Here is a 25,387-nt window from a genome sequence, read left to right as displayed (position 1 = left end):
GGTTTTAAACTGAAAGAGAGTAGATTTAGGTTGGATATAAGGAAGAAACTTTTTACCATGAGGGTGGTGAGACACTGGAACAAATTGCCCGGGGAAGTTGTGGGTGCCCCATTATTGAAAGTATTCAAGGTCAGGTTGGACAGGGCTCTGAGCCTAGTGAAAGATGTACCTGCCCAAGGCTGGGGGATTGGACTAGATGATCTTTTAAGGGTTCCTTCCAACCCAGACCGTTCTATGAATGAGTTTTCTTTGTGCTAGCTTGCTCAAAAATGGTTTTCTTGTTCTTGCTTAATAGCTACTACTGTGGTCGTGCTTCCCTCTGAATAAATACAACACAAATTGCTGAGCTTATTTTGTATCTTTTTTTCAGTAGAGAAAATCATGGAAGGAGGAACATCATCTCCAAGTCATGTAAGTGTTCCTACAATTTGCAACAATTTACTTTGAGGTTGTGGGTATCCTAGAGTGTCCTGATGTATTTGCACAACAAAATTCATTCTCCACTGGTTCAGCTTTCAGTTTGTTGGAGCGCTCTTTCCTGAGAAACAGTTTATTCCGGTAGCAGTCAATAGTGCTGTTGAACATGTATTAATATGTGATAGACTTAACATTTGATTGCACGTAAACAGTGCATTTTCAAGGATATTTTAAGACCTAAGCTAACATCTGAAATATTAAGAGCAATGCTGAAGTAAGTAGAGCAGCTCCATAACTGCGTAGTATTTAGTTATCTGCAGAGATGTGTTCAGAGACTACTTATGCTAGTGTTTATTTTTTCTAAAATATCCTTGTTAGTAGTAGTTTCTAGCAATGGAAGCACTGGTGAAAACAAATTGTAGTCACAGCAACTGGTTTGAGGGGGTAAGGTCTGGACTGTCTAGTGTTTTAGAAATAAGCTGTTTCCAGCACCTTATTTATGCGCTTTCTCTGACCCTTGCTCCTACAGGTGGGAACCTTCAGAAAAGTACTGCTGGTTTAGATGAGGAGTCTGCTAAGTGCGTATGCACACGTATGTGTTGAGTTAGTCACTTTCTGTTAGGGAAAAGCTGAGGCAACTGTATGTGTTGCACTTACCATAGATACAGACCTCTTTTGGTTACCTCTTGACTTTGTACTTGCTCCATGAGTTAATTGTGGGCACTGCAAACCAACATCTTCTTAATGAGTGCAAACATTGGGAAGATATTGTATGGTGAGGTGGGAATTTTGCTGGTGAATGTGTCGTGTGCTTTTTACCCCTTCCTGTCTGTCCATCTGTCTCTTTCTGTTTTCTGAGTCTGATCTTACCTGTTCTCAGTGTTATCTCTTATGTTATTACAGAGGTTATCTGAACCTCTGTAACTTTAAATGCACGTTAAAATTTTAGATAAATATGTGTTCTTAGGAAGCTCCTAACAGAGACCACTAGTCAGGCAGCAGGTGGAGTTCTGAAGTAAGAAATTTGTATGTGGCCATTAAGGTGCGGATTAGAAGAATGCATTCTGAATGATAAAACATGTTTATAGGCCACTTCTCAAAAAAAAAAAAAAATCAAACAATCTAATTGCAGACATACTTGGATAAGAAAATGTCTAATTCAGGCCTTAAATATTGATTGAAAGGGAAGGGAGGTACTTGTATTAGGAGTTGTTGCCTGTGTGCAACGTTTACATCCTTTATAATTTGAGGAATTTGTTATTAAGGCATATTTGTTATTACAGTGTTGACCAACAAAAGCAGTTTGTATAGAAATTCAGGCCTAATTACTAAAAAAATAAATCTTGGTTTCAAAGAAGTGTAGAGAAGGAATAAGAGCACTCACAATTCAAACTGAAGAATTGAAGGATTACCTCATTGTGGTACAGTATGCTTCAGTTATGGTCTGTCTGAAGGACTACCTACAGAGCTAATGAATGCAGTTTCTGTGTTAATTATTAAGTTGTTAGCGTTGCTGTTCTAGAGTCCTTGCTTGTAATTTCATGTTACAAGGTAGGGCATCTGGCAGCTTGCAAATTAAGTTCATAATACACTTGACGGTGGCCATCGTATGGAGTAGCTTCAGTTTTCCTGGCTGAGATAGACTCAGTTGTCTGAAAGATGAGAATGCTTGATTGCCTCTCTGATGCAGTCTATTCTGGTTGTATTTGCAGTGTAAGGCTTTGCTTCTCAGGATATCTGGAGAAATGGCAAGGCTTGCACTTCTATTCTTTCAGTTGATATTATTTTAACTGGTTTAATTAACTGATAGGAAATGTCACCCTCTTTCCTTGTCTTGAGGAACTGGTAGGAATTTAGTTTGACCATTTTTGTTTTGAATTTCAATGAATGAGCATTATTTCCTACATATTTTTTCTGAATTGGCAAATTTCTGCATATTACTGTTTTATCTTTCAATAATTACTTTCGAAACGCTGGTTCCATTTTCGCGAAGGTTAGTGATGACAATAGCTGATACCATTTTGAGTACATTGTAGTGTATTACTGCTGAGTTATACCAAAATACTTGTACTATTCTAAGAGATAATTGCTCTTCATCCTGAATTTTTTTTTGAGAGTGCAAACCTGGTGTGGCATTCATCATGACATTCAGCTATTTTGTTTTCTCTTTATCATTCTCTAAGCTGAGATGATTAAACTGGAGTGTAAACAAATCAGAGGGAACTAAGAAAACTGTAAGTGCCAGTAGATTGGTTCTCACCTTTTGGGCACACGTTTGAAGTTGTTGTAAATTTAATGAAATCAGGAGGAGCTTTTTCTTGCTTTTTAAGACAGTTCATATGTTAAAACTAGCTCCTCATGTGGTATGAGGTATGATTTAGGATCAAGCATCAGTGAGGAATGCATTTAAATTAAAGTCACAGGTCAGTGGCTCCCTTGCAACTTTGTTATTTTGCCTGACAGTTAAGAAAACGTACGTGGCGGTATGTCAGCTCATAGCATCAGTGGATAATTTAGTTTTATTATGTGTGTAACATCATCTATTTTCAGTTTCGTATACCAAAGAAGAAAACAAACACCAAGTCAGAGGATGTCCAAGTTCAGTCCCCTTTGGCAAGGCTCCCAGGCTCCCACCATTGGGACTACCCTTTAAAAGAGGTAAAGAGAAGTTCTTCGGAGTGTAAATGTATAGGAGAATGTTATGTGGGTTTTTGTTCTGTTTTGGAGACTGGATTTTTTCGATACTGGGTGCTGCCTCGTGACCAATAACTGACCCAGCGTGTCTTGGAAAGAGACAAGTGTGTATGTCTGAAATCTGCCTGCAAGCATACAGTTACAGAAACGGAAGTCTCAGTGCTGAATTGCCAGCCTAAATCATTAAAAAGCAGAGCTGGTCTTCAAGTGTAGTTTGAAATTATCTTGAAAATCATTAATTTAAAGGCAAATATAATTTTTTTTTTTTTAAGTTAATTGTCTTCTGATTCCTGAACTTTTAGGTTATATTCAGGTCATTTACTAAACTTTTTGTTATGATATGGAAATAATTTTTACACTGAGTTTTCAATTAGTCATTATTTGTATCCAAAAGCTTAAACTTTAAAAGAATATATTAAGTATTTTATGACTTTTGACAGAATTTCAGGTGCTAATACAGAAATAACTGATTTCAGTATTAAGACCAAAAGACTATAAGAGTACTTGTATGTCATTTATAATAAATGACTGTCTTGATCATCTCAGTCCCATATAGAAGCAAATATTTGCTACTACAAATCTTTTCCAAATTCAGTAGGCATTTTTAAAATGGCAAGTTTTGGAAACATATTTTGCATTTCTTGACTCCTTCAGCGCAGCATTGAGAGTTTGTTGCTGGTTTTAGTGCTTTCAGAATTATGGGGCTGGACAAACAGGCTCCCCCACAGAGGAGTTTTAAAAACCTAGTGAGGGAAATTAGGAATTTTTTTGACTTACAGTAGTGGTGATAATGTGACCCAGGTCTCTTGGTAGGCCTGGTCATTTGAGCGTGCTGCAATACAAACTCACTGTGTGGTTGTGTTTTATACTGTTAATACTTTAAGAGAGCAGAGCATCCAATTACAATCAGGTTTTGAAGTCAGAAGTAATGTCTCCTGTGGTTACAAGCAGCAGCCTCTTAGGCAGAGCCAGACAGCACTTGTACGGAATTCTTCTCGTCTTTCTCTCTGTCTCTAAAAACAGTGATTAGACTGCATGAATTGAAAAATCTTTTTTTTCTCATTTCCTGTATATTGTCTAATTTTCCATTTCTTGTTTTTCTTACCTGTGTCAATATATTTCAGGCTTTTCCACATGGTAGAGGGCTCCGTATGCTTTAAACACTGACTAGTCTTTATATTCTACTTTAAAAGAAAAGATTGCTCATGAGGTATCATAATTAAAAGAAGTGTTACTGTTTTATCCCTACAAAGGTCTGTCCAGGTTGTATTTAGTGTTGCCAGAGTTTGTTCCATGTTTGAGAAATTTTGTGCAGCTTTCAGTGATTTGGGCATATAGGTCTCTAACATGCTTGAAGACCAGTGCAATGAGGTGAACTAGATGATGTTTGAAGGCAGGAGGAGGGGAGAGCACCTTCAAGGCAATTTCTTGCTGCCAGCTGTTTTAATAATGAGGGTATTTTCCATTACAGAGTCGGCCCCTATGGTAGGGAAAAGATTGGTTTGGGATGCACCTTTCAGACTTCACTAAAGTATGTAAAATATGCGTGGGCATGAATTTTTCAGATCCCCTTTCACCCCACACTTAAACAGAAATGAAGATAAGTTTGTCTGCTTTCAGCCTGACTGGCATCATTTTTAAACATATGTTTGGTTTATTATCTTGTATATTAAAAAAAGTGAGGACAGATTAGGAGGAGGTAATGGCAGAGGGAGATAGGTTTCTGGAATTGCAGAAATAATGATATGTTTTGGTGGGGCTTTGCTTACTTAATTTGATAATACAAGTGCATTCTGGTAAGGTAAGAGAATTTGGAAAAAGTAAAGTCTTGCTGTTGTGGGTTTTGCCACCCGAGTACCAAACCTTCAAATTCCTTTTCCGTCTCAGAATTTTATATCTTTGAGTGGAACGTAATTGGGTTAAATGCATGGAGTTAAAGAAAGTAGAGGTTATCTTCTGTATTTGTAATTATGTAAAACAGGTCTAATATTTAAGTCCCTGTTTGGGATAGTCCTCCTTTAAATAGGGGAATAATTGAATTGTCCTGTACTGTCAAATTTCTTTAGGAGAAAAAAGGTTCCATTCAAGATCAGGTGGTACATGGGTGCTTTAAGGCAAGCAAATTCATTCTTTGCAAAGTTGTTATATATACACTTTGTGGCTCTGCTTTATTTGATCAGTTGCATTGTTCCTTTTTCCTAGTGTAGTATCCATTATGACATATTTATGTCTGTTGGAACCTGCCAATTTCATTTGTTTTATTTCAGTGGAAATTAAGTGCCAGCAACAGAGAGCCTTCCACAAAAGGAAAAAGGCAAAAGGACTGTGACAGGCACAGCTCTAATGATGAAGAATCAATTGGGTAAGAAGTTATCTCAAAATTAGTTCTTCTTTGTTTGTATATTCAGAGTTTCATAATCTTTCTTAAAGATGGGTATCACTGGTCTCTAGCTAATTATTTGTGTCATGCAGAGATGGCTTTCAAGCTGTTAGGTAGCTCACCTTCAGAGAATCATGTTTCAGTGATTTAATGGCATTGTGAATTATGATGCAACCATAACTTTTTCTTTGTTTTAACACAACACAAGACTACGACATCAGAATGGGAATGCAACACTTACTAGAGGAATTACTGCTTGTTGACCTGCTTGGAATCCTGAAAGGTGTTCATTACTTTCTAAGTGTAAACTATCATTCTAGCTCTAGATATTTTAGATATTTAAGAAGTTTCCCAGATTATCTTTTGCTTGTCACTTTTTGCTCTACAGTCCACAGTCATTAAGATGGCTTTATCAACTCTTAAAAACAGCAAAACCACCCCCAAGCAATACGATGATTAGTAGAGGAAGGCAGTAAAAACCTAGAGGTTTTTCACCCCTGTTATAGACAAGACGCTTAAGTGAGTAAGTAAGACTGGCAATGTGCTACTCCTTTATGCTCTGTCAGCTAGATAATTGTTTATCCAAGAAAATTTTGAAGCTGTAAGTGCCATAGTTGACAAATGGAAATGAAAATGTAGAATTAGATTCATTGACAGCAGCTAGGAAACATAATGACTTTATGATGGAATTAATTACATTTATCTTAATGAAGCAATTGTTGTTCCTCAAATCATTTAAATCTAAACAAATAAGAGTATGCATTCTCTGCCCCATTTTCTGACTGGAACTTAACTTGACCATAAGTGATTTCTTGTCAGGAGGGGCTGTTAATAACAAAGTGCACAGATAATGAAAATGCTTAATGACAGCAGGTCATTTTGTCATTGCTGAATTCAGTGTTTTTGTGACCTATGAATAGTCATCGTTTAGCCTGGTTTTTATGTTCAGAATGATTCAAACTTGTAGGGAAGAGCTGAATTTATGAGAGATTCTGAATTTATTTTTCTTACCTCCTCAGAGGCATAGCTGTCAGTTTACATGTAGTTACCTCAAAATGCTTCTCTCAGTAAGTTTAACTGAGGGAGTGGCTCACCTAGCAGAATTTAAGAGCTGTGTTAATTGCAGTTTCTTGAGTTTTAATTATGCTGTGAAATGATTGATATCTGATATCAATCTCTAAAGGTCTTTCAGTAAACTTTGAACTGACCTTTCAATGTTGAGGAGCTTTAAAAAAAAAAGTTACCTTTGGGTCTGTTACATATGTTAATTTTGATATGTGAGAGACTTTCAAGTAGCATTTGTAGGTGTTCCATCATTTTTACCAAAATTCTTACTGGCACATTAGTGAGAAATGATTTAGACTGTAAAGAAGGCAGTAAATATTCAGGTATTAAACCTATGCATTTTTCACTTCCTCAAAAAAAGATGTGTGTATAGAGACTAGCTGGAGGTTCTGTGTAAAATAAACTTAATCTACTGTCTGCAATAAAGCTTGTTCTAAGTATTCCGTTTGGGTACCCAGGGTTTCTCAATAAGTCAAAATCAACACACTGACCTCATGGCATAGTAAGTAGAAAGAGCACACAGGTTCTAAAGAGGTGGTGCTTGCTGAGCAAAAGGCTGAGAACTGGCAAAACTCAGAAGAGGTGGGTGTGAAGTGGCATGCTGAGAATATTTCTAATACAAAAGTTGCTCTGCTCCTTCTTCCCAATGAGGAATTTTTCATTTGCATTGAAAAGCAGGAAATAAATCTTAATGACAAACTTCTGTTAGCTCCTGGTGTTGTAAAACCAGTTGTCTTTATTGATGAGAGCTAAATATTTAGGGAGGCATGTTGCATCTAAAGTGTTGCTTCAGCATTGTTATTGCCACTTAATTTTAGTCAGAAAGGACAAAGTGGATGTATTAGCAAAAATCCACCTTCACTTGTGTTTTTAACTGAAGTTCTGGATTACAAAATTTGGTACTTGATTGCTTCTGTCAGTCCTGCTGTGATGTGAGACCATGGGGGCTGGAAACAGCAACCACAGCTGCTTTCACTTGAGCACCTTAACTCATGGCCTTGTGAAAGGTCACTGTCAGGTGATTTGTTCGTGATCCCAGACAGGGCTCTCAGGGTAGGTTAGTTCCCTAGTCCTTCTCATACCCTGGAGGTCTGTTACATGTTCCTACGATTGTCACAAAACAGATTAGGACTGTCATGAAATATGAATAGTTCAATTTATTAGTGTCATTGCAGGAAGTTAGGTATGGTAGTTATGTAATTGGTCAATTAATGTTTTGTATCCCACTTAGAAAACTTTTTTATTGATGAGGAGGGGGATAACACTATTTCAAGGGTAGCTATCACCACCTGGAAATAGAGCTTACAGGCATCCACTTACCTCAGCTATATTACTCCTGCATTCTCCAAGAGGGAAATAGAGGGAAATAAAAATAACAAAAAACCCCAAAATAGAACAATATTTTGAAATTCAAGCTTCTCATCCTGGTCTCTCAAGTTTTCTTTGGCAGGGGTGGGAAGAATACTTAAATAAGATGTGTGTGATTCTTTCAGCTCAGTATTTTAAATGTTAATTGAAATACATGTCAGGCTGAATCAAGTACTGACCGTGTAGCAGTTAGGGTTTTGTGGCAATCATTTACATACTGGTTCCCCTTGCCCTGACAAGCGCATTTTGGCATTAGTAACTTCCTGGTCCAGCAAAGCGAGGAGGTTAGTAGGGATGTTCATGTTTGCTGTCAAAACATTGACTTCTAATCAGTTGATGAAGGGTCAGGGCCTTGAAGGAGGAGGACAGAGGCTTTCTTCTCAACAGGGTGTAGTCAGTGAATGTGGCAATCAGAGTTTCCCATTAATGATAGTACATCACGTTATTCCTTTGGGCTCTGAAAGGCCGAGGACCTCCTGAGCTGTGCACATGCTGCAGAAGCTCAGATAGCTGAATACACATCAAGTCTATCAGTGGCTTTATTCTGTAAACCCAGGACAGATGTTCAGCTTTTACGGGACCTGATGGGGTAACTCTCATAGGATATGTATCATCCCACTGTCAAAATATTTATGTCCCAAAACTTGGGTTTCATAGTAGAAGACAATAGGCATGAAGATGGTGGTGTAGACAATAAATAATAATTTACTCCAAAAGGAGTCAGAAGCCTCCAGGTCTCATTTTGATCACTTTCTAATACAAATTTGAGCAAATTGGAGGCAGTGGTTACAACACTGGTGTGTACACAAATGGGACCATTGAGAAAGGAACTGGATCTAGCAACTCTGATTATTGGGTGAAACAGAGGTCAAATATTTTCCCTAAAGGGGTGCAAACAATTCATAGCTTTTGGTCCTGCACTTTGTAAGGTAGGATAATAATTTTTGCCTGTGAAAAATGATATGAGACTTGCCAGGACCAGCTAACAGCATTTTTCATAATATATATTTTTTGTCTGTTCCATCCTTACATGTGTAAGTATGTTTTCATTACCTTTGCTTATGTATTTTTTCTGTTTTGTGGAGGTAGGTAAGAGGGCATACAGTAGGTGCTTGCTTTAAAAACAAAAATAATCGCCTTTGGTTTTCCTTCACCAAGATGCCTCCAGTCTTACTGTTGTGCAGGTTACTTTCTGGGTCTGCTGGTGGGACTTGCTTTTAATGTATACTTTGCTCGCTTTTTTCTGCTTGACACTAATTTTTGTCTCTTGAAGTGTCTTTTGCATGACCTGCTCACTTTATTCTGTGGACAATTTAACAGGTAATTTAGGGATCTGTGTCCCAACCATCTTTTACAGATGTACAGGCTGGCTTAAGTGTAGATGTTTTTCCTGAATCTATTTTATGCCCAGTCTTAATGATGTGATTTTTCAAGAAAATGCCACCAGATGCCATTCCTCCCTTAGAAAGGGAAGCCATTGAAAGCTCTGAAGTCACTGTACACCTCTGAAGATCAGGTCATAACCAGCTGTGCTATCAAGGTCCTCACTCAAAAACTGGTGCCCCATAAGAAGTGATGCCTTAGTCTGGCACTGACGTCTTTAAGAATAGCCAAATGTATACTGTTGTCTTCCTTGTGTTTGTTGAAGGTTCTACTCCTTTGCTCAAGTTTCCAGTGCAAAGCTAGTTGCACGGGTGCGTGTGTGCTTTAAATTGTAAGATCATTTTTGCAAAGATAAGTGCTGAAAATGTATAACCTCTATTTAAAACAAGGGAGTGGGAAACGTTACAAATTCTGTACCTAACAACAATCAGTAAACCAAATTTCGGAGGGGCCTGGAGCCTGTCAAGGTCTAGCCTGATGTGAATGTGAGCAAAGGATGTCAGACCTGAGTTTCCAAGGTGGCCAACAAACGGTAGGTAATGAAATCAAGTTTCACTGGAAATTTTGCTTCTGACTCCTTTACCTCCTGCTGTGGGCTTTCTCTATCATGATGGTATTGTTAAAGACCCTAAAGGTTGGAATCTTTTCTGTGATCTTTACAAGTCCAGATAATACAATTAAAATAAAGACTCGTGTGACTGTGTATGTTCCCACTGGACTAATTACCGTGCAAGTTCAGGCTAAATTTAGTAAAATTTAATTATGGTATCTTGTGTTTGACAAAAAGAAAAAAAGATCTGGCATTTCTACAAGGTGGAACAATGAAAACTGAAAGAATTTGGATCTGGGAAATAGACTGTTGGGCTCAGCGTGATTCTAGTCAGGAGAACTGAAGTGTTCCATAGGAAGTAACACATTTCTTTTGTCTCATGGTGCTTTACAATAATGGTTTTAAAACATTTTTTAATTTTTTTTTAAGGAGAAACAATTTCTGATTCACGTCTTCATATTGCTAGGGCCCACTTCCGCAACTGTTTTGTATTTGGAGGAAAAATGCCATTTAGATACTTCAAGGTTTCATTTGTGATTTCAATTCCTGTAAGAGGAAGAGGGGAAGTATCTGGCTCTAGTCTTTCATTGCTTCATCTCTTCTGGCACCCCAAAAGGTGAAATGTCTTTCCACTACAGTTCTTTAGTAACTGGACCTCTAAAGTAGTTTGGGTCTTCCTTATCTTTAAGGAGGAAATTAAAGCACAAGAGTAAATGTCTAGTTTCATAAGATGAATTTGCACGGGTTACTTGATGACTTTTACCTTGAAATTGCCTTTAACTGCTTTAGTAGTTGTAAATTCTCTTAACAGTCTAATAGGTTCTTGTGTAGCTGAATTTTGAACTTTTATCACATTTCTTAAATGTATGTATTCTTTATTTCTTTTGATACTGCTTACATATTCCTTATTTCTAATATACCTTACAGTTGGACAAACAACAAATGATGTATAAGTCTGGTCACTGTAAGCTCTTCTGACATATTAAACTATGGTTAATGTATCAACTCTGAACATTTGAGAAGCCCAGAAAAAAGCTAGAACTTCTGACTTAGTGGGGACTTCCATAGAAAATAAGTCTCTTGCTTCCTACGCTAAATTGAGAACACTTTGCAGGCTTGGTATATGCTCACTAGGCTGCTACAGTTGGGCTGCACCATGTAAGACATTAGTGTTACTAAACTGTCCCTCATGACCTGTATTTACTTTATAGGCTTTTCAATAGTTAAAGCATATCTTTAAATGAAACTCCAATCTCTGGATCCTTGGAGTGTAAAACAAACTTTTTCTAGGTCTACAGTATTTGAAGTACATGCTCAGACTCTGTAATAGGTTCTTAAAAACAACAGTTCTTTGCATTAGTAGTCATAGAGTATATACAGGTCTAGGTAAAAGAGCAAATGTGTATCTGCCTCTTCCTGACTCTGCCTAAAACATTCTGGACCACTCCTGTGGTTTAGGTCAGTCTTCTAATGAGACCGTCTTTGTACATTTGACTTCTCATTGCCTTCATAGAGTCAATCTCTCACTTCAGAAACCCTGGATTGTTTTTTCCAACAGCTAATTAGGACCCATCCCTTGCATAACACCCTTTCTCCTCTGTCCAGATTCTTGGCATCAGAGTGCTTTAACTTAGGTTGGGGTTTTTTTGGTTTTGTTTTTGTTTTTTTAAATCCTCAGCATATTTTTGGGTTTTTTTGAGACAAAGCCTTAGCTCTTTACCACTTAGTTTTTCTTTGGGAAACTTCTAAGAGAGTGGAGGAAGCTGCCTTCACTTGAGCTTAAGTTACTTAGCTTTGAATGGGAACTATTTAGGTTTATTGTCCATTGTCTAGATAGTGGTCTCCAAGGTGTGGTGTGTGCAAGACAATCCAGTGGGATGCAGGAAGGAAATATTTTTTGTACAGTTAATAAATAAAAGAAATGTTTTTCATCTTTATCGCATCCTTTTTTAAATTTCTATTTGTGTGTTTTATAATGTACATTAATACATTAGTACATCTATATAAATTATAATCAAACAAACATGTTGAAGGTACGTGCTCAAAATACTTTTACTGATAGGGGTACATGATCAACAAAAGTTTGGACACCACTGGTCTAGAAAATGCATAGCAGAGTTCTAAGAGAAAGCAGCTCACTGCATACACATGGCATTCGTTGATGCAGAGATCTGATAAGATTGACCAACGTTCATAGCTTAATGCAGGTTCTCCAAGCTGTGCATAGGAACCTTACTGTCTTTTCAAGTTCAATGAGGGGTCATGTGTCTCTTTAACATAGTAAGTAACCAGGGGGAAAAAAAAAATCTCAACAGGCAGCAACTACTGAAAGAGCAAAATATAAGGATTATGTAAAACACCTTCCCCAAGTTCAACATGTTTCACTAACATGGCAGTTCCAAATCTTTTTAAGTTCAAACATATCTGTTCTTCAGCAGTTTTCATGTCATACCTATTTGTTTACCTATGGTACCACGTAACCGTGCTGTTTTGCTGAATGCAGCATGTCAGTGGGACAACTATAACTTCCTAAAAGTTGCTTGCACATTGTCAACCCACGGAGGAACAGCAGCCATTTGCTTAAGAAATGTCACTGTAGCATGCATGTAACAGCTATGCAAGTAGTAAAAGGTTTTCCGTAGCTATAAAAGAAGGATTCTTGCTCTACAGTGTAAACAATTTGGTTTGTTATGTAAGACATGCAGTAGAAAAAGCAATTCTTGCCTCTAATCTTTTCAAACCAACAAATGAGTCTGAACTTCAGTGTCCTCTTAGGACCAGTCCTGGGAAAGCAAGTCCAGTTCTCATCTGTTTGAAAATAAAATCAATCCTGGACAAATCATCTATGATACATAAAGCTTATAAGGAAACTGTCCAAATTACTGGCCAAGCTCAGAATTAATTCTTTATGTGAAGACTTCAGTATCAGTCTAGCAGAATCAGCAAAGTATAGATACTTGTTTAAAGAACTTCAATAGGGAGTTTTTACTAACTTTGTAATTCATAATTTTATGTCATTTCTTTAGTGAAACTGAATAGGAATCAGTTGGAGCTTCAAAACTGAGAGATTATACTAGCTTCTTGGTTTTGTTTTTTTTTTTCAGCAAGATCATAATCTAATTTATTATATGGGAACCAATAATATTCATGGTTCTAAAATAAGATGCCACAATATGAGTACTTGTTTTCATACCCTGCAAATGCTCAAGAGTATGCTTTCAGAATCGTTTGTAAGGTCATAGTGACTACTTCCAACATTTTGCAATAAAAAGATGCACCAAAATTTCCATACTTCTGCACTGAAAGTTCACTTCTTCAGAATCACATATGGATGTGTTAGTCATTGATGCCAGAGGAAGAAACCTCGAAAGGCTGTCCTGATCAAGAACTGCTTTGTAAATTGAACTGCTTTGTAAATAGAACTGCTTTGTAAATTGTCAGGGAAGTGAACTTAATTCTACTGAAGATACAAGGTATGATGCAGAGATGGTAAACTCATAGAAAAGCTTTGTTGGATTCATGTGACTTAAGAAGTTCTCAGCACCCTATTATTAATGTATTATTATATGTGTGGCAGGCAACCCAAAGTTATCTTGACGAATGTCCTGAGGACGAAAATAGGAAGAAAATACACGCAGGCGCAACCTAAAACTGGTGCTAATTTTTCTGATGCTGGCAAGCTGCAGTCAGATCAACCACCCTCATCATCTGCTGCCAGCTTAAAGATATGGCAAATTTTAAACCCTACTCTCCAAAGCCTTTTTCTGTCTAAAAGGTATGTTGTCTTCGCCTCATGTCACTAAACAAAATAATTTTCCTTGCAGTTGTTTTTTCATGAGAAAGTATTCTTTGTTGTACCACAGCTGTCTTGTTCATGAGCTATATTCTCCTTCTCGTGTCATCTGACTTGATTGAATTCCCTTGTACCGGGTTCCTTTTGCTAATCATTGAGAGAGATGGTGCCAGGCATGCTGTAGTGGGTTGTCTGATCAGATGGCTTCTAGATGGCCCTGTACTGACAAGACGATTAATTCTGATTCAGCTGTTGGACTCTCAAAATGTTTTTGGGTTTTTTTTAATTCTTGTGAAAAGAAGCGTACACTTGCATTTAACTGCCCTCTTTTCTCAGAGGAGGTATCAAGGTGTATTTTCACTGTTAACTGTTTCAGACTACTCATATTTTCATGAGAACTGGCATAAAGGGTCAGAAGAAAAGCATATCAAGTCTAGTATCTTCCTCCCCCTCCAAGCAGTGGTCAATTGCAGATACCTACAGAAAAGTATGACTAGAGTGAATGCTTTTTTTTGCTGAGTCTTCTCTCTGAGAAACAATTTAGGGGCTTCCTTTATTGGAGGTTACATCCAGACTACAGTGTTCTTCTATATTAGACTTTTCTTCAATCATATCCTCATTGCTTATCATCTGTGTGCCTCTGCAACATCTTGTCTGTAAGGTGGTCTCCTGATGAAAAGCAAATTTACATCTCAGTGCAAGAGGAGATCTGAGTGTTCCCCAGACATCACGCAGTCTGTGCTGGAGTGTTCTTTATGGATGAATACAGACAACAGGGGAGTTATGCAGTTGATACCCAAAAGACAACGTTGTTCATAACATATTCAAAAAAGGCTATGACATTACATCCTAATCCAAAATAAATTGCAATGGAAGTGGTAGAATTTAAATCCCAGTTTGAGAAACTAAGTTGGTAAATCAAGGGCTATGCAACAAGCTGGCTGCGGTGGCATTGTATGAAATAAGTTGTGCTGCTCTTAGACATTCTGTGCTCAAGTGGGCAGTTGCATCTTCATATTTCTGTTTAGCTTATTTTTGATGCTTGTCTCTTCTAACACTTGCAGATGTTTTTCTGAGCCTTGCTATTGCTATTCTGTAGAATGCCACCTGGAAGTTGAGGAGGGGAACAAAATCTAATGCTGCCTTCTTGTGTGTGTGCTACTTTTCTACCTCTTGACTAAGTGCTTGAGAAAATTCAGTCTATTTTACTGAAGGCTTCTTGCTCACAGGAAAATCAAGATTGTTTGCTCCATAGTTCTGAGAAATGTGTACAGATATTGCATGAAAGCTATTTAGAGATAAACGTTTACCAGTTTTTAAACAATACTTAGATGGTGTGTTAGAGGCAATGTAGTGTGAATTGTATCTGCCTAAGGTGAAATTATATGGCTAGTGTTTCTTACCCTGGTCTCTTGTTGCTTTTTTGTGTTTATCTGCTTACCTTGGATTTTAAGTTCCTTAGTGGGATTTTGTTTTGTCTCTGAGGGACTGAAAGTAATGATGTTTGATGGTTATCAAGCTTCTAAGATACATGAATTTAACAAGAAGTTTCTTTCTCTAGATTTCAGTGCAGTATTTATGATTTACTGTTATATATATGGCAGGCAACCCAAAGTTATTTTGACGAATGTCCTGAGGACGAAAATTGGAAGAAAATACATAGACAGCCACGTAATAATTGATGCAAATTTATCTGATGCTGACAAATTACAATCGGGTCAACTACCCTCATCATCTGTTGCCAGCCTACAGACATGTCAGATATTAAGTTCTCCTCATGAAAGTTCTTTTCTATCTGAAAGGTATGTTACTCACTGCTGATTTTGCCAGTCTTCCTGAAATGGCATAACTTCACAATGGAAAAAAATTTCTCTAAAACAATTTTTGTTACACTCTTGTCTTGAAGCAGGAGGTCAATTTTCTGAGTGCAAACTAACATGCTGCTCCAACGAGCTGTTTTAACATTGCGTGTATTCTGATTTGCTGTACCGGATGTTAATTGGCTACTTTTCTTTCATAGAAAGAATTTCCATTTACAATAGATCTGTGTTTTGATTTGTGAAGATGGCCATGTAATTCAAACACATTTAAGTTGGCTTTGTGTCCAGAACCAAAATCTTGCTTTCCAGTTGCTGTTAATGTGTTCTAGCATGATTTCAAGTAACTTCTTTTGCAAAATTTCTCCAAATTCCTGTCTGTGATTGTTATTTCTTTTCACGTTAATCCACCAGTGTTCTCAATCCCAACAGAGTGCCATTGTTTAAGGGCTGTGTGTGTGTCCTCTCATTGCTTAATATCTACTTTTCTTCTTTTCTTCCTGTGTGTAGGTTGACTGAGCACCACAGTAACACTTGACGTATAAAACTAGCAGAAATCAGATATTAGAATTATATAACGTTTGTTTTGGTCTAAGATAGCAGTTGAATTCAGAGTAAGCTGTTTCCTCTTGTCTTTCATCGCCACCTCTTTGCTTAACAGCAAAATATCCACAGGAACAAATAGCAAGAAATTTGGGGGAAGAAAATAGACAAAGGAAGAAAGAGAAGAATGATTTGTGAGGGCAGGAATAATCCACAGTTCCCAGGTTAAAGAAATCTTAAAAATTCTTGAGAAAAGTAAGTCCTATTCCTCATTCTGATACATGAACATCTTAGAGAACCTAAATTAGTAAGAATTCCTTTCTTTTTTTCTGTTGGGATTCCCATTGCTGCTTAAATTAATCTGACAAAGCTGCAATTTAAATGAGGGATTTAAAACAGTTTATTAGACTGTCTCATTTTAGAAGTATGACATTTGTTGCTAATAAATAGTTTTCCATAACTTAGGCTGACTAAAGTGTGAGGAGTTTGGATTGTTGGGGGTTTTTTTGTTTTACTACAAAATCTTTAAGATCTATGATTTTAGTATCCGATTTTTCCACTTGGTATTGTTTTGGATGATGGGAGGTAGTGGGTTCATAGAGAGGAGAACATGAACTCTTGTAACTAAATCTAAATCTGAGGAAACATCTTGCGTATTTTTTTCAAGCTCATATCTGAAGGGCGGCTGTTTATGTTAAGCACAAGAATGATTTGAACTAGTCAGTGGTTTTAGTAGTTGGTATACTCAACTTGCTTTAGATTTGGAGTGGTTCATTGCTTGAAGGATTACTTTTCTGTTCCTGTGATGTGCTTTTCTAATGTATTAAGTAAAAGGCTTGTTATTAGCAAGAACCAACATTAGGAGGATTTCCCACCCCTCCCCAGTGACCAGCATGTTAGTGCAAGTTGTAATAGATATTGTATGGGAAATGGAGAATTTAGGAATTATTTCAACACAGACGTGGTTTGATCCTGGTCGCCTCTATGTAACTAAGGTCTGTGCATAAGATACACTTGGCACTGATTCTTTTGGGGTCTCTTCTTTCAGAGGAGAATAAAAGCTCCCCCCTTATAATGGTTATGCATATATATGCACATGGCCATATAGAGATTCTTTTGTATCATCAGAGTAGCTAGAATGCACGCTCTGTTTTTGTGAAAATTGTGCCAGTTTTGTACTATGGAAATTTCAGATTAAGTCAAAGAATTGTGTGTGATCAGAACAGGGTGGTAATAAGTTAATCTTTCTCTATCAGCTAAAACTTGCTGCAAGTTCCCCGTTTCCTTTCTTGCTTTTGGTATTACAGAATTGGTGGATTTTGCATTGCTTGTTCACTGCAACCCAGTGTGAAATACATTTGCTTAAGTCACCACTGACCTATCAGTATAACTAACAAATTTGAGGTAGGTCTTAAATGTGAAGAAACTTAGGGTTTTAAAGAGTGTTTCGTACTTGTTTCTCATGGCTGTTGAGAACACTTCAGTATATACTGCCATAGCTTCTTAGCTTATACATATATCTGTTAAGAGGTGCATTTTAAACTGAGTTATCAGCGAAGACTGGAAGTGAAAATAACGTTCAGAATTTGTGTATAGGGTAAATATGTTTAGGGAAGTCTGTTAGCTGAAACATTCCTATTGAAATGTTTCCTATTGTTGAAATGCCTGAATTGTGATGTTGGTGTAAAAGAAATGCTAAAAAACACTTAATGTTTTTGTATGGTCTTTTAAGGCAGTTAAATCTATTTAGCTGTTATGCATACAAATATTTAAGTTGAGAGGGATGTGGGTTCCAAAATCAAGTTTTCTGTAGTGAGGTTATTCCCGAACTAGAGCTGCCTGATCTATGGGAGACTCTTTCTAGTTCAATATACAGAATGAATAATAGCGCTTACTGAACACTTTTGCTGTATATGGTCCAATTCATGATTCTTTGTGAATGGAAAGATAATCAGTAATTTCTTCATGGTGCTTGTATATTGTTCATCACTGTAGTATCAGAGCACTCTGGAAATCTTTATTTGTCTTTACAGTATTCCCAAAGAGCAACGATACTCCAGTCTACATATACAGCACTGAAGAATAGACATCTGTTCAGAAAGTGTCCAACAGTTTTGGCTATCTAGTTAGAGGTGTCAAGAATGTTCTTTCCTGTGGTTGGTGATGTTCTTCATGGGTCCAGGCTCAGCTGTCAGTGATTTCAGTCATTGTGATGATTGCTTAGCTCTTTGCAAATTGGAGACTGCAACATTCTAAGTTAGGCACATTATAAAACAATGAACACAAAATCCCTTTAGATTAAGTGAGGTGACAAAAGGAGGAATGGAACAGATTTTCCAGAGCAGCATTAAATTGCTTTATCTATGAAATCTTCTTTATTTTCTTTTTTATATTCCAACTCTCACAGAAAATGAAGCAGAGGTCGTGAAGGTTAGTTTCTTCTATCTTGTAACCCTGATAAATTTTCGGAGGAGAAGCCTTGCGTACTGAATGTAATTAAGTTCATGTGAGAAAATACCACATGAACATATAACTGTTATCCTAATGCATACACTAGAAACCAAAATACAGTTATGTAGACTTTTGTCAGCTGTAACTAGCCTCCAGAGAAGTTGAGAGTATGTTTACAAGATCAGACCTCAAATGTGAGCATGTCATACTGTTCAGTCTATCAGTACCTCCTGAATATATTCTCCTATTTATAAAAAAGCTAATAAAATAAAAAACCCACTGATTATTGCATGTCCTGCTTTTAAAATGAAACTACAAACTCAGCTGAATACCTATAGGTTGCCTAATATCTCGTACCGTAATCCTTTTCTGTTTCTTTTCTGTTTCTTCCTCATTCATGTCCTGTCAGCCCCATCTCCTTCAAAGTTACTGTTTCAGGCCCTTTTGAGCAGGGATTTCTATTTCAAATGTTTTCTTGTTGCAGGAACTTACTCAGTGGATTCTATTAGCAATTCTAAATCTAAATGAAAAATATACTACATATTGCCTTATTCCCACTGTATTCATGACAAAGGCAAGGATACATTCAACTGACTGTTCTCTTTTTTTTTTTGTTACGTGTTCTTGTTGCGGTCATGCTTTGCAGCAAAGTAATATTTCAGTGCCTGATGTCAAGCATGCCATATTTTCATTCTTTGTGCCTTTTAGAAGCATCCGTTTCATTAGTAATGTCAGAGTATCTGTGTATTTCCATAACGGGAACGGAATTATTTTGTGTTTCATTTGCCAAGTTCCACATGCTTATGAGAGAGGCAGAAGTTTGTGGTCTAACCAACTCTTGTTTCTGTTGGGATTTTTATTCAGTATTCTTTCAAAATTAAAGATAAGTCATAGTTAATATTGTTTACAGGTCTGAGCATTGCCTGAGGAAGACACATGATGATCTGTGTAAATTGACCAAGGCTTCTAAGGAACAAGAAAAAAATAATGCCTTCACTTTTAGAAGACGGGAGCTGCAGAAGAAAGGTTTGTAATGAGCCATAATCTGGCATTTAAATATGAATTTTGGAGAGTGTTGGGAAATTTCCTTTTTTTAGTCTAGTATTATGAGGAGAGCACAAAAATAAAATAGGCGCATGCAGTGTATGTGTTTCCTCAAAATGCAGTTTTTTTACAGATTTGGTAAAATAAATAGCTGTTTTTAAATAGGAATAAAGCTATGGTGAATCAGATCTGTAGAAGAAAAAGGAAACTGAGGGAAGCCTCACTGCACCATTATAATAATGATTTTGTAAAAAGTCTTTTATACTCAAGAAAGTAATACATTAAGAATGCTCAAATGGTTTGTGAACCCTGCTAAAATGTTCATGCTATATCACAGTATTTGTATTTACTGCTGAAAAATGATGAGCTCTATGCTGAGTCTCCAGGGAGAACATAACTATCTTTTTAATACTGGTTGCAGATTAGAACAGGAAATGGAGAATATTGCATCTAGTAGAAGATAAAAGAAAGACTGTGGAGTATGGAGTGCTAATTCTTACTTGGAAGGGAGCTATGAATTTGGTTATACCCTTATCTTAACTAATCGTGCAATAATAATCTTTCCTTAATTATTTTAGGGAGTGTATTTTGGCAGCTGCGCACAATTAAAAAAGGAAAGAACTATTGTGGAAGGTATCTGCTTCCATGCATTTTATTTGAGACATAACAGATATGAAGAAATACAAAGGTTTTTAAGGATAACCCATTAAATCACCTTTTTTTCCTGACACAGAAAACAGGAACTATGATGAACTGGAAAAGAGCAGCAGAAACACGAGCACCACTCTTAGTCAGAAGGAATTGGGCTCTCTTGATTCTGAGAGAAGGAAAAGAAGATCTAGTGGCCATATTTCTGATGATTGTAATGCACACATTCCAGAAAAATCACTTCTACTGTCTGTAAGTTGCACTTAATTTTGATGTGTGTGTTTGTGTACACACATGCACACACACTTCAGTAGCAGCAGTAGCAACATTCAAAATAAAAGAATTATACTAATAAGTAGGATATCTAGGGATACTGTTATACCTGTTAAGAGAAAGTAGTTCAGTGGTGCATCAAGAAGAGTGAGTATGTGTACTTCTGTCCACAACAACATCAAAATATGCTTGTTGTAGCAGAAAGGTTGTGAGAGATGGGTGGCAGTGCTTCCTTCAGACAGGAGCATGGAGTAAAACACTTTTGGAAAGAAGGCATCTAGCTACTTAAGTGAAGCTTCTTTCACAGGTAGTATAAAACTAATTAGGGACTTTGATACAAAAATTAAAAGGTATACCTGGGGTTATTGAAACCTTGCACATGTCGTCTTTCTCCCTTCTTCTCAGTCTGTCGTACCCTTCCCTAAAGTTTTATCCTTAGCTGTCATTAAGAATTGGAAGGAAAAAAGAAAAAAAGACTGAGGGAATCAGTCAGTCAAGTACAAGCTGTGATTTATATTCAAGCATTTGAATACAATAAAGGCATCTCCATAAACTTATTATTAAAACCCCATGGGAGTAGGTAGTTGCTGAGTCCTGTTCACCCAGTTGACCAAGCCACACATTTGCAAAGTAATGAACATTGCTGGCCCTTGGTCTTTCAGTGTCAGACAGTGAGAGACCTGCTAAAAAATCAGAAATGGTTTCTTGTTCAGTTTGAATGGGGGTCATAGACTTTTAAAAGGTTGTCCCTGATACCTTTATGTAATAACCTTTGGAATACGAGGAGGGAGAAATTACCCTTACTTGAGTTCTAAATGCAGCTGCATTAAGCTATAATTATTTTGTCTAGCACATAGCTAAGTCTCAGTGATCACTGATCTGAACCATCATAGAAATGTCAAGAAATAAACATATATGCTCTGATTCCTGTTTTCTAGAAAGAGCAAAGATTGAGTTCGACTCAGTCTCCTGGCCACGGAACATCCTGTGAGGTTAGACAAAGTCGCAGATCTAATACAATTCTGGTGCCGGACTGTATTCCACAGCCATTAGAGAGAGACTCTAAAGATACTTCCACCCACAACCACTTAAGGCCTGCTCACAGCTGCACAGAGGAACCTGGTTCAGTGTCTCCTCGCAGAAATTTGTCAGAGAAACAGCTTTCTGCCACCAGTGAGGACGTGATTTCACCACGAGTTAGTACCATCAGGAAATTAAAGATGGACACATCACAGTACCTGAGCAAGCTGCGGAACAGAATCTGCAGGGGCAATCGGCAACGTGTTTCAGTTGACCCAAGTATGTACTGTATCTGTGCTGCTGCCTATTACTATTGGTACGCTTAGGTACTAGGAGAACTCATGCATGACTGACTAGTTGAAACATATGGAACAAAAGATTGAAGACAGAGATCATGTTGTTTGTAATGCATTGTGCAGGTTAGAGAACAGTGCCTAGTGCCAGTGTCCTCTACTGGAGTGTAGAGGGTCTTGTACTTGAGAAACAGGATAGGCAGCAGGATTCTCAAATTCCAATCCTTATTTTGCAGCTGATTTTGTGGCTATGGAAAATCAAGCTTGTACTTTTTAATGATGCTTAAACTAAGAAAAAATACTCTCTCTTCTTTGAAGCAACTATGTTGTGGCCTGTTTCTTTTAATAGTCAAATAATTGGGTCTTGGGTAAAAAGTGTTAATAAAGATACAAAGCAGTACTTGTTGCATACAGTTTTATGCACACAGACCCTGACTGGTTTGGGCAATGTACTTTGATATTACATACTGCAAGAGAAAATTCTTTGCTCATCTGAAATCCACGAGTGAAATATTCTCAAGTCTGCATCTTGTAGTATATGTATATTTTTTTTTCCTCTTTAGTTGTCCTTTCCAGTGATGATGAAGATGGATCTTCTGAACCAAAATGCACAGAGCTGCTGCAGGATAATGTCACTGACAATAAAGAAACAGACCAACAGTCTGACTTCTCTTTCTCAGCAAAGCAATTGGAAGACAAGGTGGAAAGTCACACAGAGCAGGTAGTCCAGTTTTTGGCCTATGTATTGTTATGCCAACCCTTTAATTTATTTCTCCAATGTTACTTTTTTCTTGCATGTTAGAACAAAAGTGAAATTAGAGCAGATATGATTAGTCCCAGCTGCACGCAGTAGTTGCAGTAATTTATTTCACAGAAATAGAATTCTGGACAGTCTTCAGAGAAGATCTCTGGCTCTGAAGCTTGAGTGTTTTTGCAACATACAATGTATTTCATATTTTGAAAATAACCATTTGGAAAAGTTTAATATTAAAAAACTGGAAGGATCAAATAGTAATCTGAGCTAGAGGTGAACATGATGAAGAGACATCTGTGAAAATTTTTTTTTCCACACAATGTTTTGTATTTATCGTAGTTCAAGTCAGTAGTTTCTTCTTGTCATCCAGTCCTCTGTTGTAATTCAGTGCATGGAGAAGTTCAAGGATCTTTGTTGACAGCAGACAGAGATGGGTAAAGTTCCCTTTCCTGTGTGGCTAGCAGTGGAATTTGAATCTAAAACCAGCCATAAAGGTTGTTGCCCCATTTTGGATTTGATTAGCCTCGTGCTGCTTGCTTTGACCTGCATTTGAGTTATCTCTGTAACCCTGAAACAAGTCAGAAGAGCCATTGCTGCCTCTTCTCACAGATGCATCATTTTGATCATAAGCATTGAATTGGATTCTGTACCTTTGATATCAAAAGAGGGGTATTTTTTGTTGCTCTGTTGTTTGAGTTTTTACTTGGCTCTAGATTAGTAAAGAGCACAGGTTATGTCTTGGCAATGGGAACTTTAGCAGTGGAGTAAGATACTGTTAGGCCCTTAAGGACATTGTCAGTAGTGATTGTAATAACATTTACAGCTTTTTAATATGGAATTCTTATATAGAAGTTGGCTTTGGATGTAAATTCTTACAAACATAAAGAGAAAATTCCTAAGGTTACAGGAGGGAAGTATCTCATTTAAATCCCTGTAGTAAATATACTTTTTTTCCAGTTTTTAGCAGAGTCAGTTGCAAATAAATGTCCTATCAACTTACCTTCTGGAAGCACTCCTAGAAAACAGATGAACCCAGCATTGGATGTTGAATTTAATAGTCTATATGTTGGGAAATTTAAATGGTTATCAACAGGTCCTGCTAGGGTAAGTTGTTCTATTATGGTGATATTTTGAGAATATTTAAAAATTAGAATTCTGGTTAAGCAAAGCTAATGGTACTTAGTGTGGAAGCACTGAGTTTTGATTCTTGTTGCATAAAATTGCTTTGGCTAAACGATGGAGTGTGTAGTCCATTACCTCGTATGTTTGGATTGCTGCCAGTAGAAAAGCTAGCTGGGATTTTCTGTGGCCCCAGTTTTCAGAGGTAAAGGTTCTGTATAAATGCTGTACTGGAACAGAAACCATGCTGAGGAAGCTTTTCATGAATTCTAACAGAAAATAATGGCAGTGTTAGAGTTAATGTCACTTGAAATAAACACCAATTACTTTTCTCAGAAATAATACAAATATTAAAGTAATCCATAGTGATCAGAGTTCAGATATATACTACGTGCTAATCTTCTCTTTTAAACAGAAAATTGCTTGTTTTATAGCTTTAAAGAGCATAAAAACAACACTAAAAGCATTAACGCATAGGCAACATGCTACTCATAGTGTGTAGAAATATAAGTGGTGTACTTCAAATGGAGTACCAGCTGCAGGATTTTGAACAGGTCTTTGACCAGGCTTATTCTATATATTGCAATTGAAAAATAAATGTTTGAACATGTATATCTTCTTTTGCGTACAGTAAGACACTTTGAAATCTTGGATTGTAATAATAATTTCAGCTTTTCACAAAACAGCAGTTTTGTGCAGCAGTTCTCATGCAGTAGTGAAAACATTTCATGGAAATTTCCTAAATTAATATGCCAAAATCATTTGAGGGATGAGTTGAAATATTTTTAAAATTAATGCTTTTAGGTAGAAAGCGAAATTTTTCCTTGGAAAAAACAACTTTATGCTTACTGTGGTAACATAAGAGAAAAAGCTCTTCACTCAATGTATATGACAACCTTCTGTCAAAGTGACAATAAAGCACTCTTTATTTAGCCGAGTCTTTTTAACATAGCAGCAGTGTAAGTGGAAACTTTAAAGGCCTTTAATTCAAAGGTTAATGTAGATAGCAAAGTAACACTCCAGTGTTGGACCATTTATATAGTGCCCTTAATTCAGATAGTGTAGCTGACAGTCTTTATCATGGGATGCTTACAAATAAGCTCCTTTTGTCCCAAGTGTTCATCGTTTTTTTTCCTTCTTAAGGAGCCTTTAGGCAGCTCCGTAACTTTCTGCTTATTTCTCAGTGCTGAGCTCCTCTGGAAGTCAGTTTGCTGTCATTTAGATTGTGCAATATGTATTTAGGAGTGTTGTTTTAGGTGAAATAGGCAATATTAAGTCTCAAATTAGGCATATTGGACTTGACAGTGTTAGGTTAACGGTTGGACTCGATGATTTTAAGGGTCTTTTCCAACCTAAACGATTCTATGATATTATTTTCAATTTATTTGACTATAAGCAAATGAAGATGTGCAGATAATTAAAAATTCTTACTTTGCTTTAATCAATTTGTAAAAAGCAAACTAATTTATATTTTTTTTAATCTTATTTCAGTTTACAACCAAGTATATTACAATCCCATTTCAGGGTAAGAGAATTTTTTTCTTTAGCCTTCTCTTAACTATATCTTTAAAGTATTGCATTAAAATATTCAGTATATATTTATATTATGAATAATTTATAATCTTATTTGCCTTCACAAAGACATTAAATAATTTTTAAAATGTACATTTTTCAATAAATAAAAGTATCGGTGTCTATAGTGTAAGCATTAATAACTTAGCAGCTTCTTACACTTTTAAGGTAAACTTGTAGTTTTAATGGCCTTGCCTCCCGCA

The 25,387-nt window shown here is 36.8% G+C and overlaps 1 protein-coding gene across 1 annotated transcript in view; it reads left to right on the top strand.

Annotated features, from left to right (window-relative positions):
* The first annotated feature begins 381 nt into the window (after positions 1–381).
* SENP7 (SUMO1/sentrin specific peptidase 7) overlaps positions 382–25,387 on the top strand; it is a 43,811-nt gene continuing 18,805 nt past the window's right edge. Inside the window, exons 1-11 of the mRNA XM_009573723.1 lie at positions 382–417; positions 2,968–3,075; positions 5,379–5,473; positions 13,435–13,632; positions 15,255–15,452; positions 19,372–19,487; positions 20,239–20,405; positions 21,365–21,725; positions 22,303–22,460; positions 23,451–23,597; positions 25,104–25,137. Coding sequence (XP_009572018.1) covers positions 382–417; positions 2,968–3,075; positions 5,379–5,473; positions 13,435–13,632; positions 15,255–15,452; positions 19,372–19,487; positions 20,239–20,405; positions 21,365–21,725; positions 22,303–22,460; positions 23,451–23,597; positions 25,104–25,137 — 1,618 coding nt within the window. The remainder of the gene's footprint in view (positions 418–2,967; positions 3,076–5,378; positions 5,474–13,434; positions 13,633–15,254; positions 15,453–19,371; positions 19,488–20,238; positions 20,406–21,364; positions 21,726–22,302; positions 22,461–23,450; positions 23,598–25,103; positions 25,138–25,387) is intronic.

The sequence above is a fragment of the Fulmarus glacialis genome, unplaced genomic scaffold (assembly GCF_000690835.1).
Source record: "Fulmarus glacialis isolate BGI_N327 unplaced genomic scaffold, ASM69083v1 scaffold2483, whole genome shotgun sequence".
NCBI lineage: Eukaryota > Metazoa > Chordata > Aves > Procellariiformes > Procellariidae > Fulmarus > Fulmarus glacialis.
The sequence above is the reverse complement of the archived record's forward strand: the minus strand, read 5'-3'. Positions and strand labels throughout refer to the sequence as shown.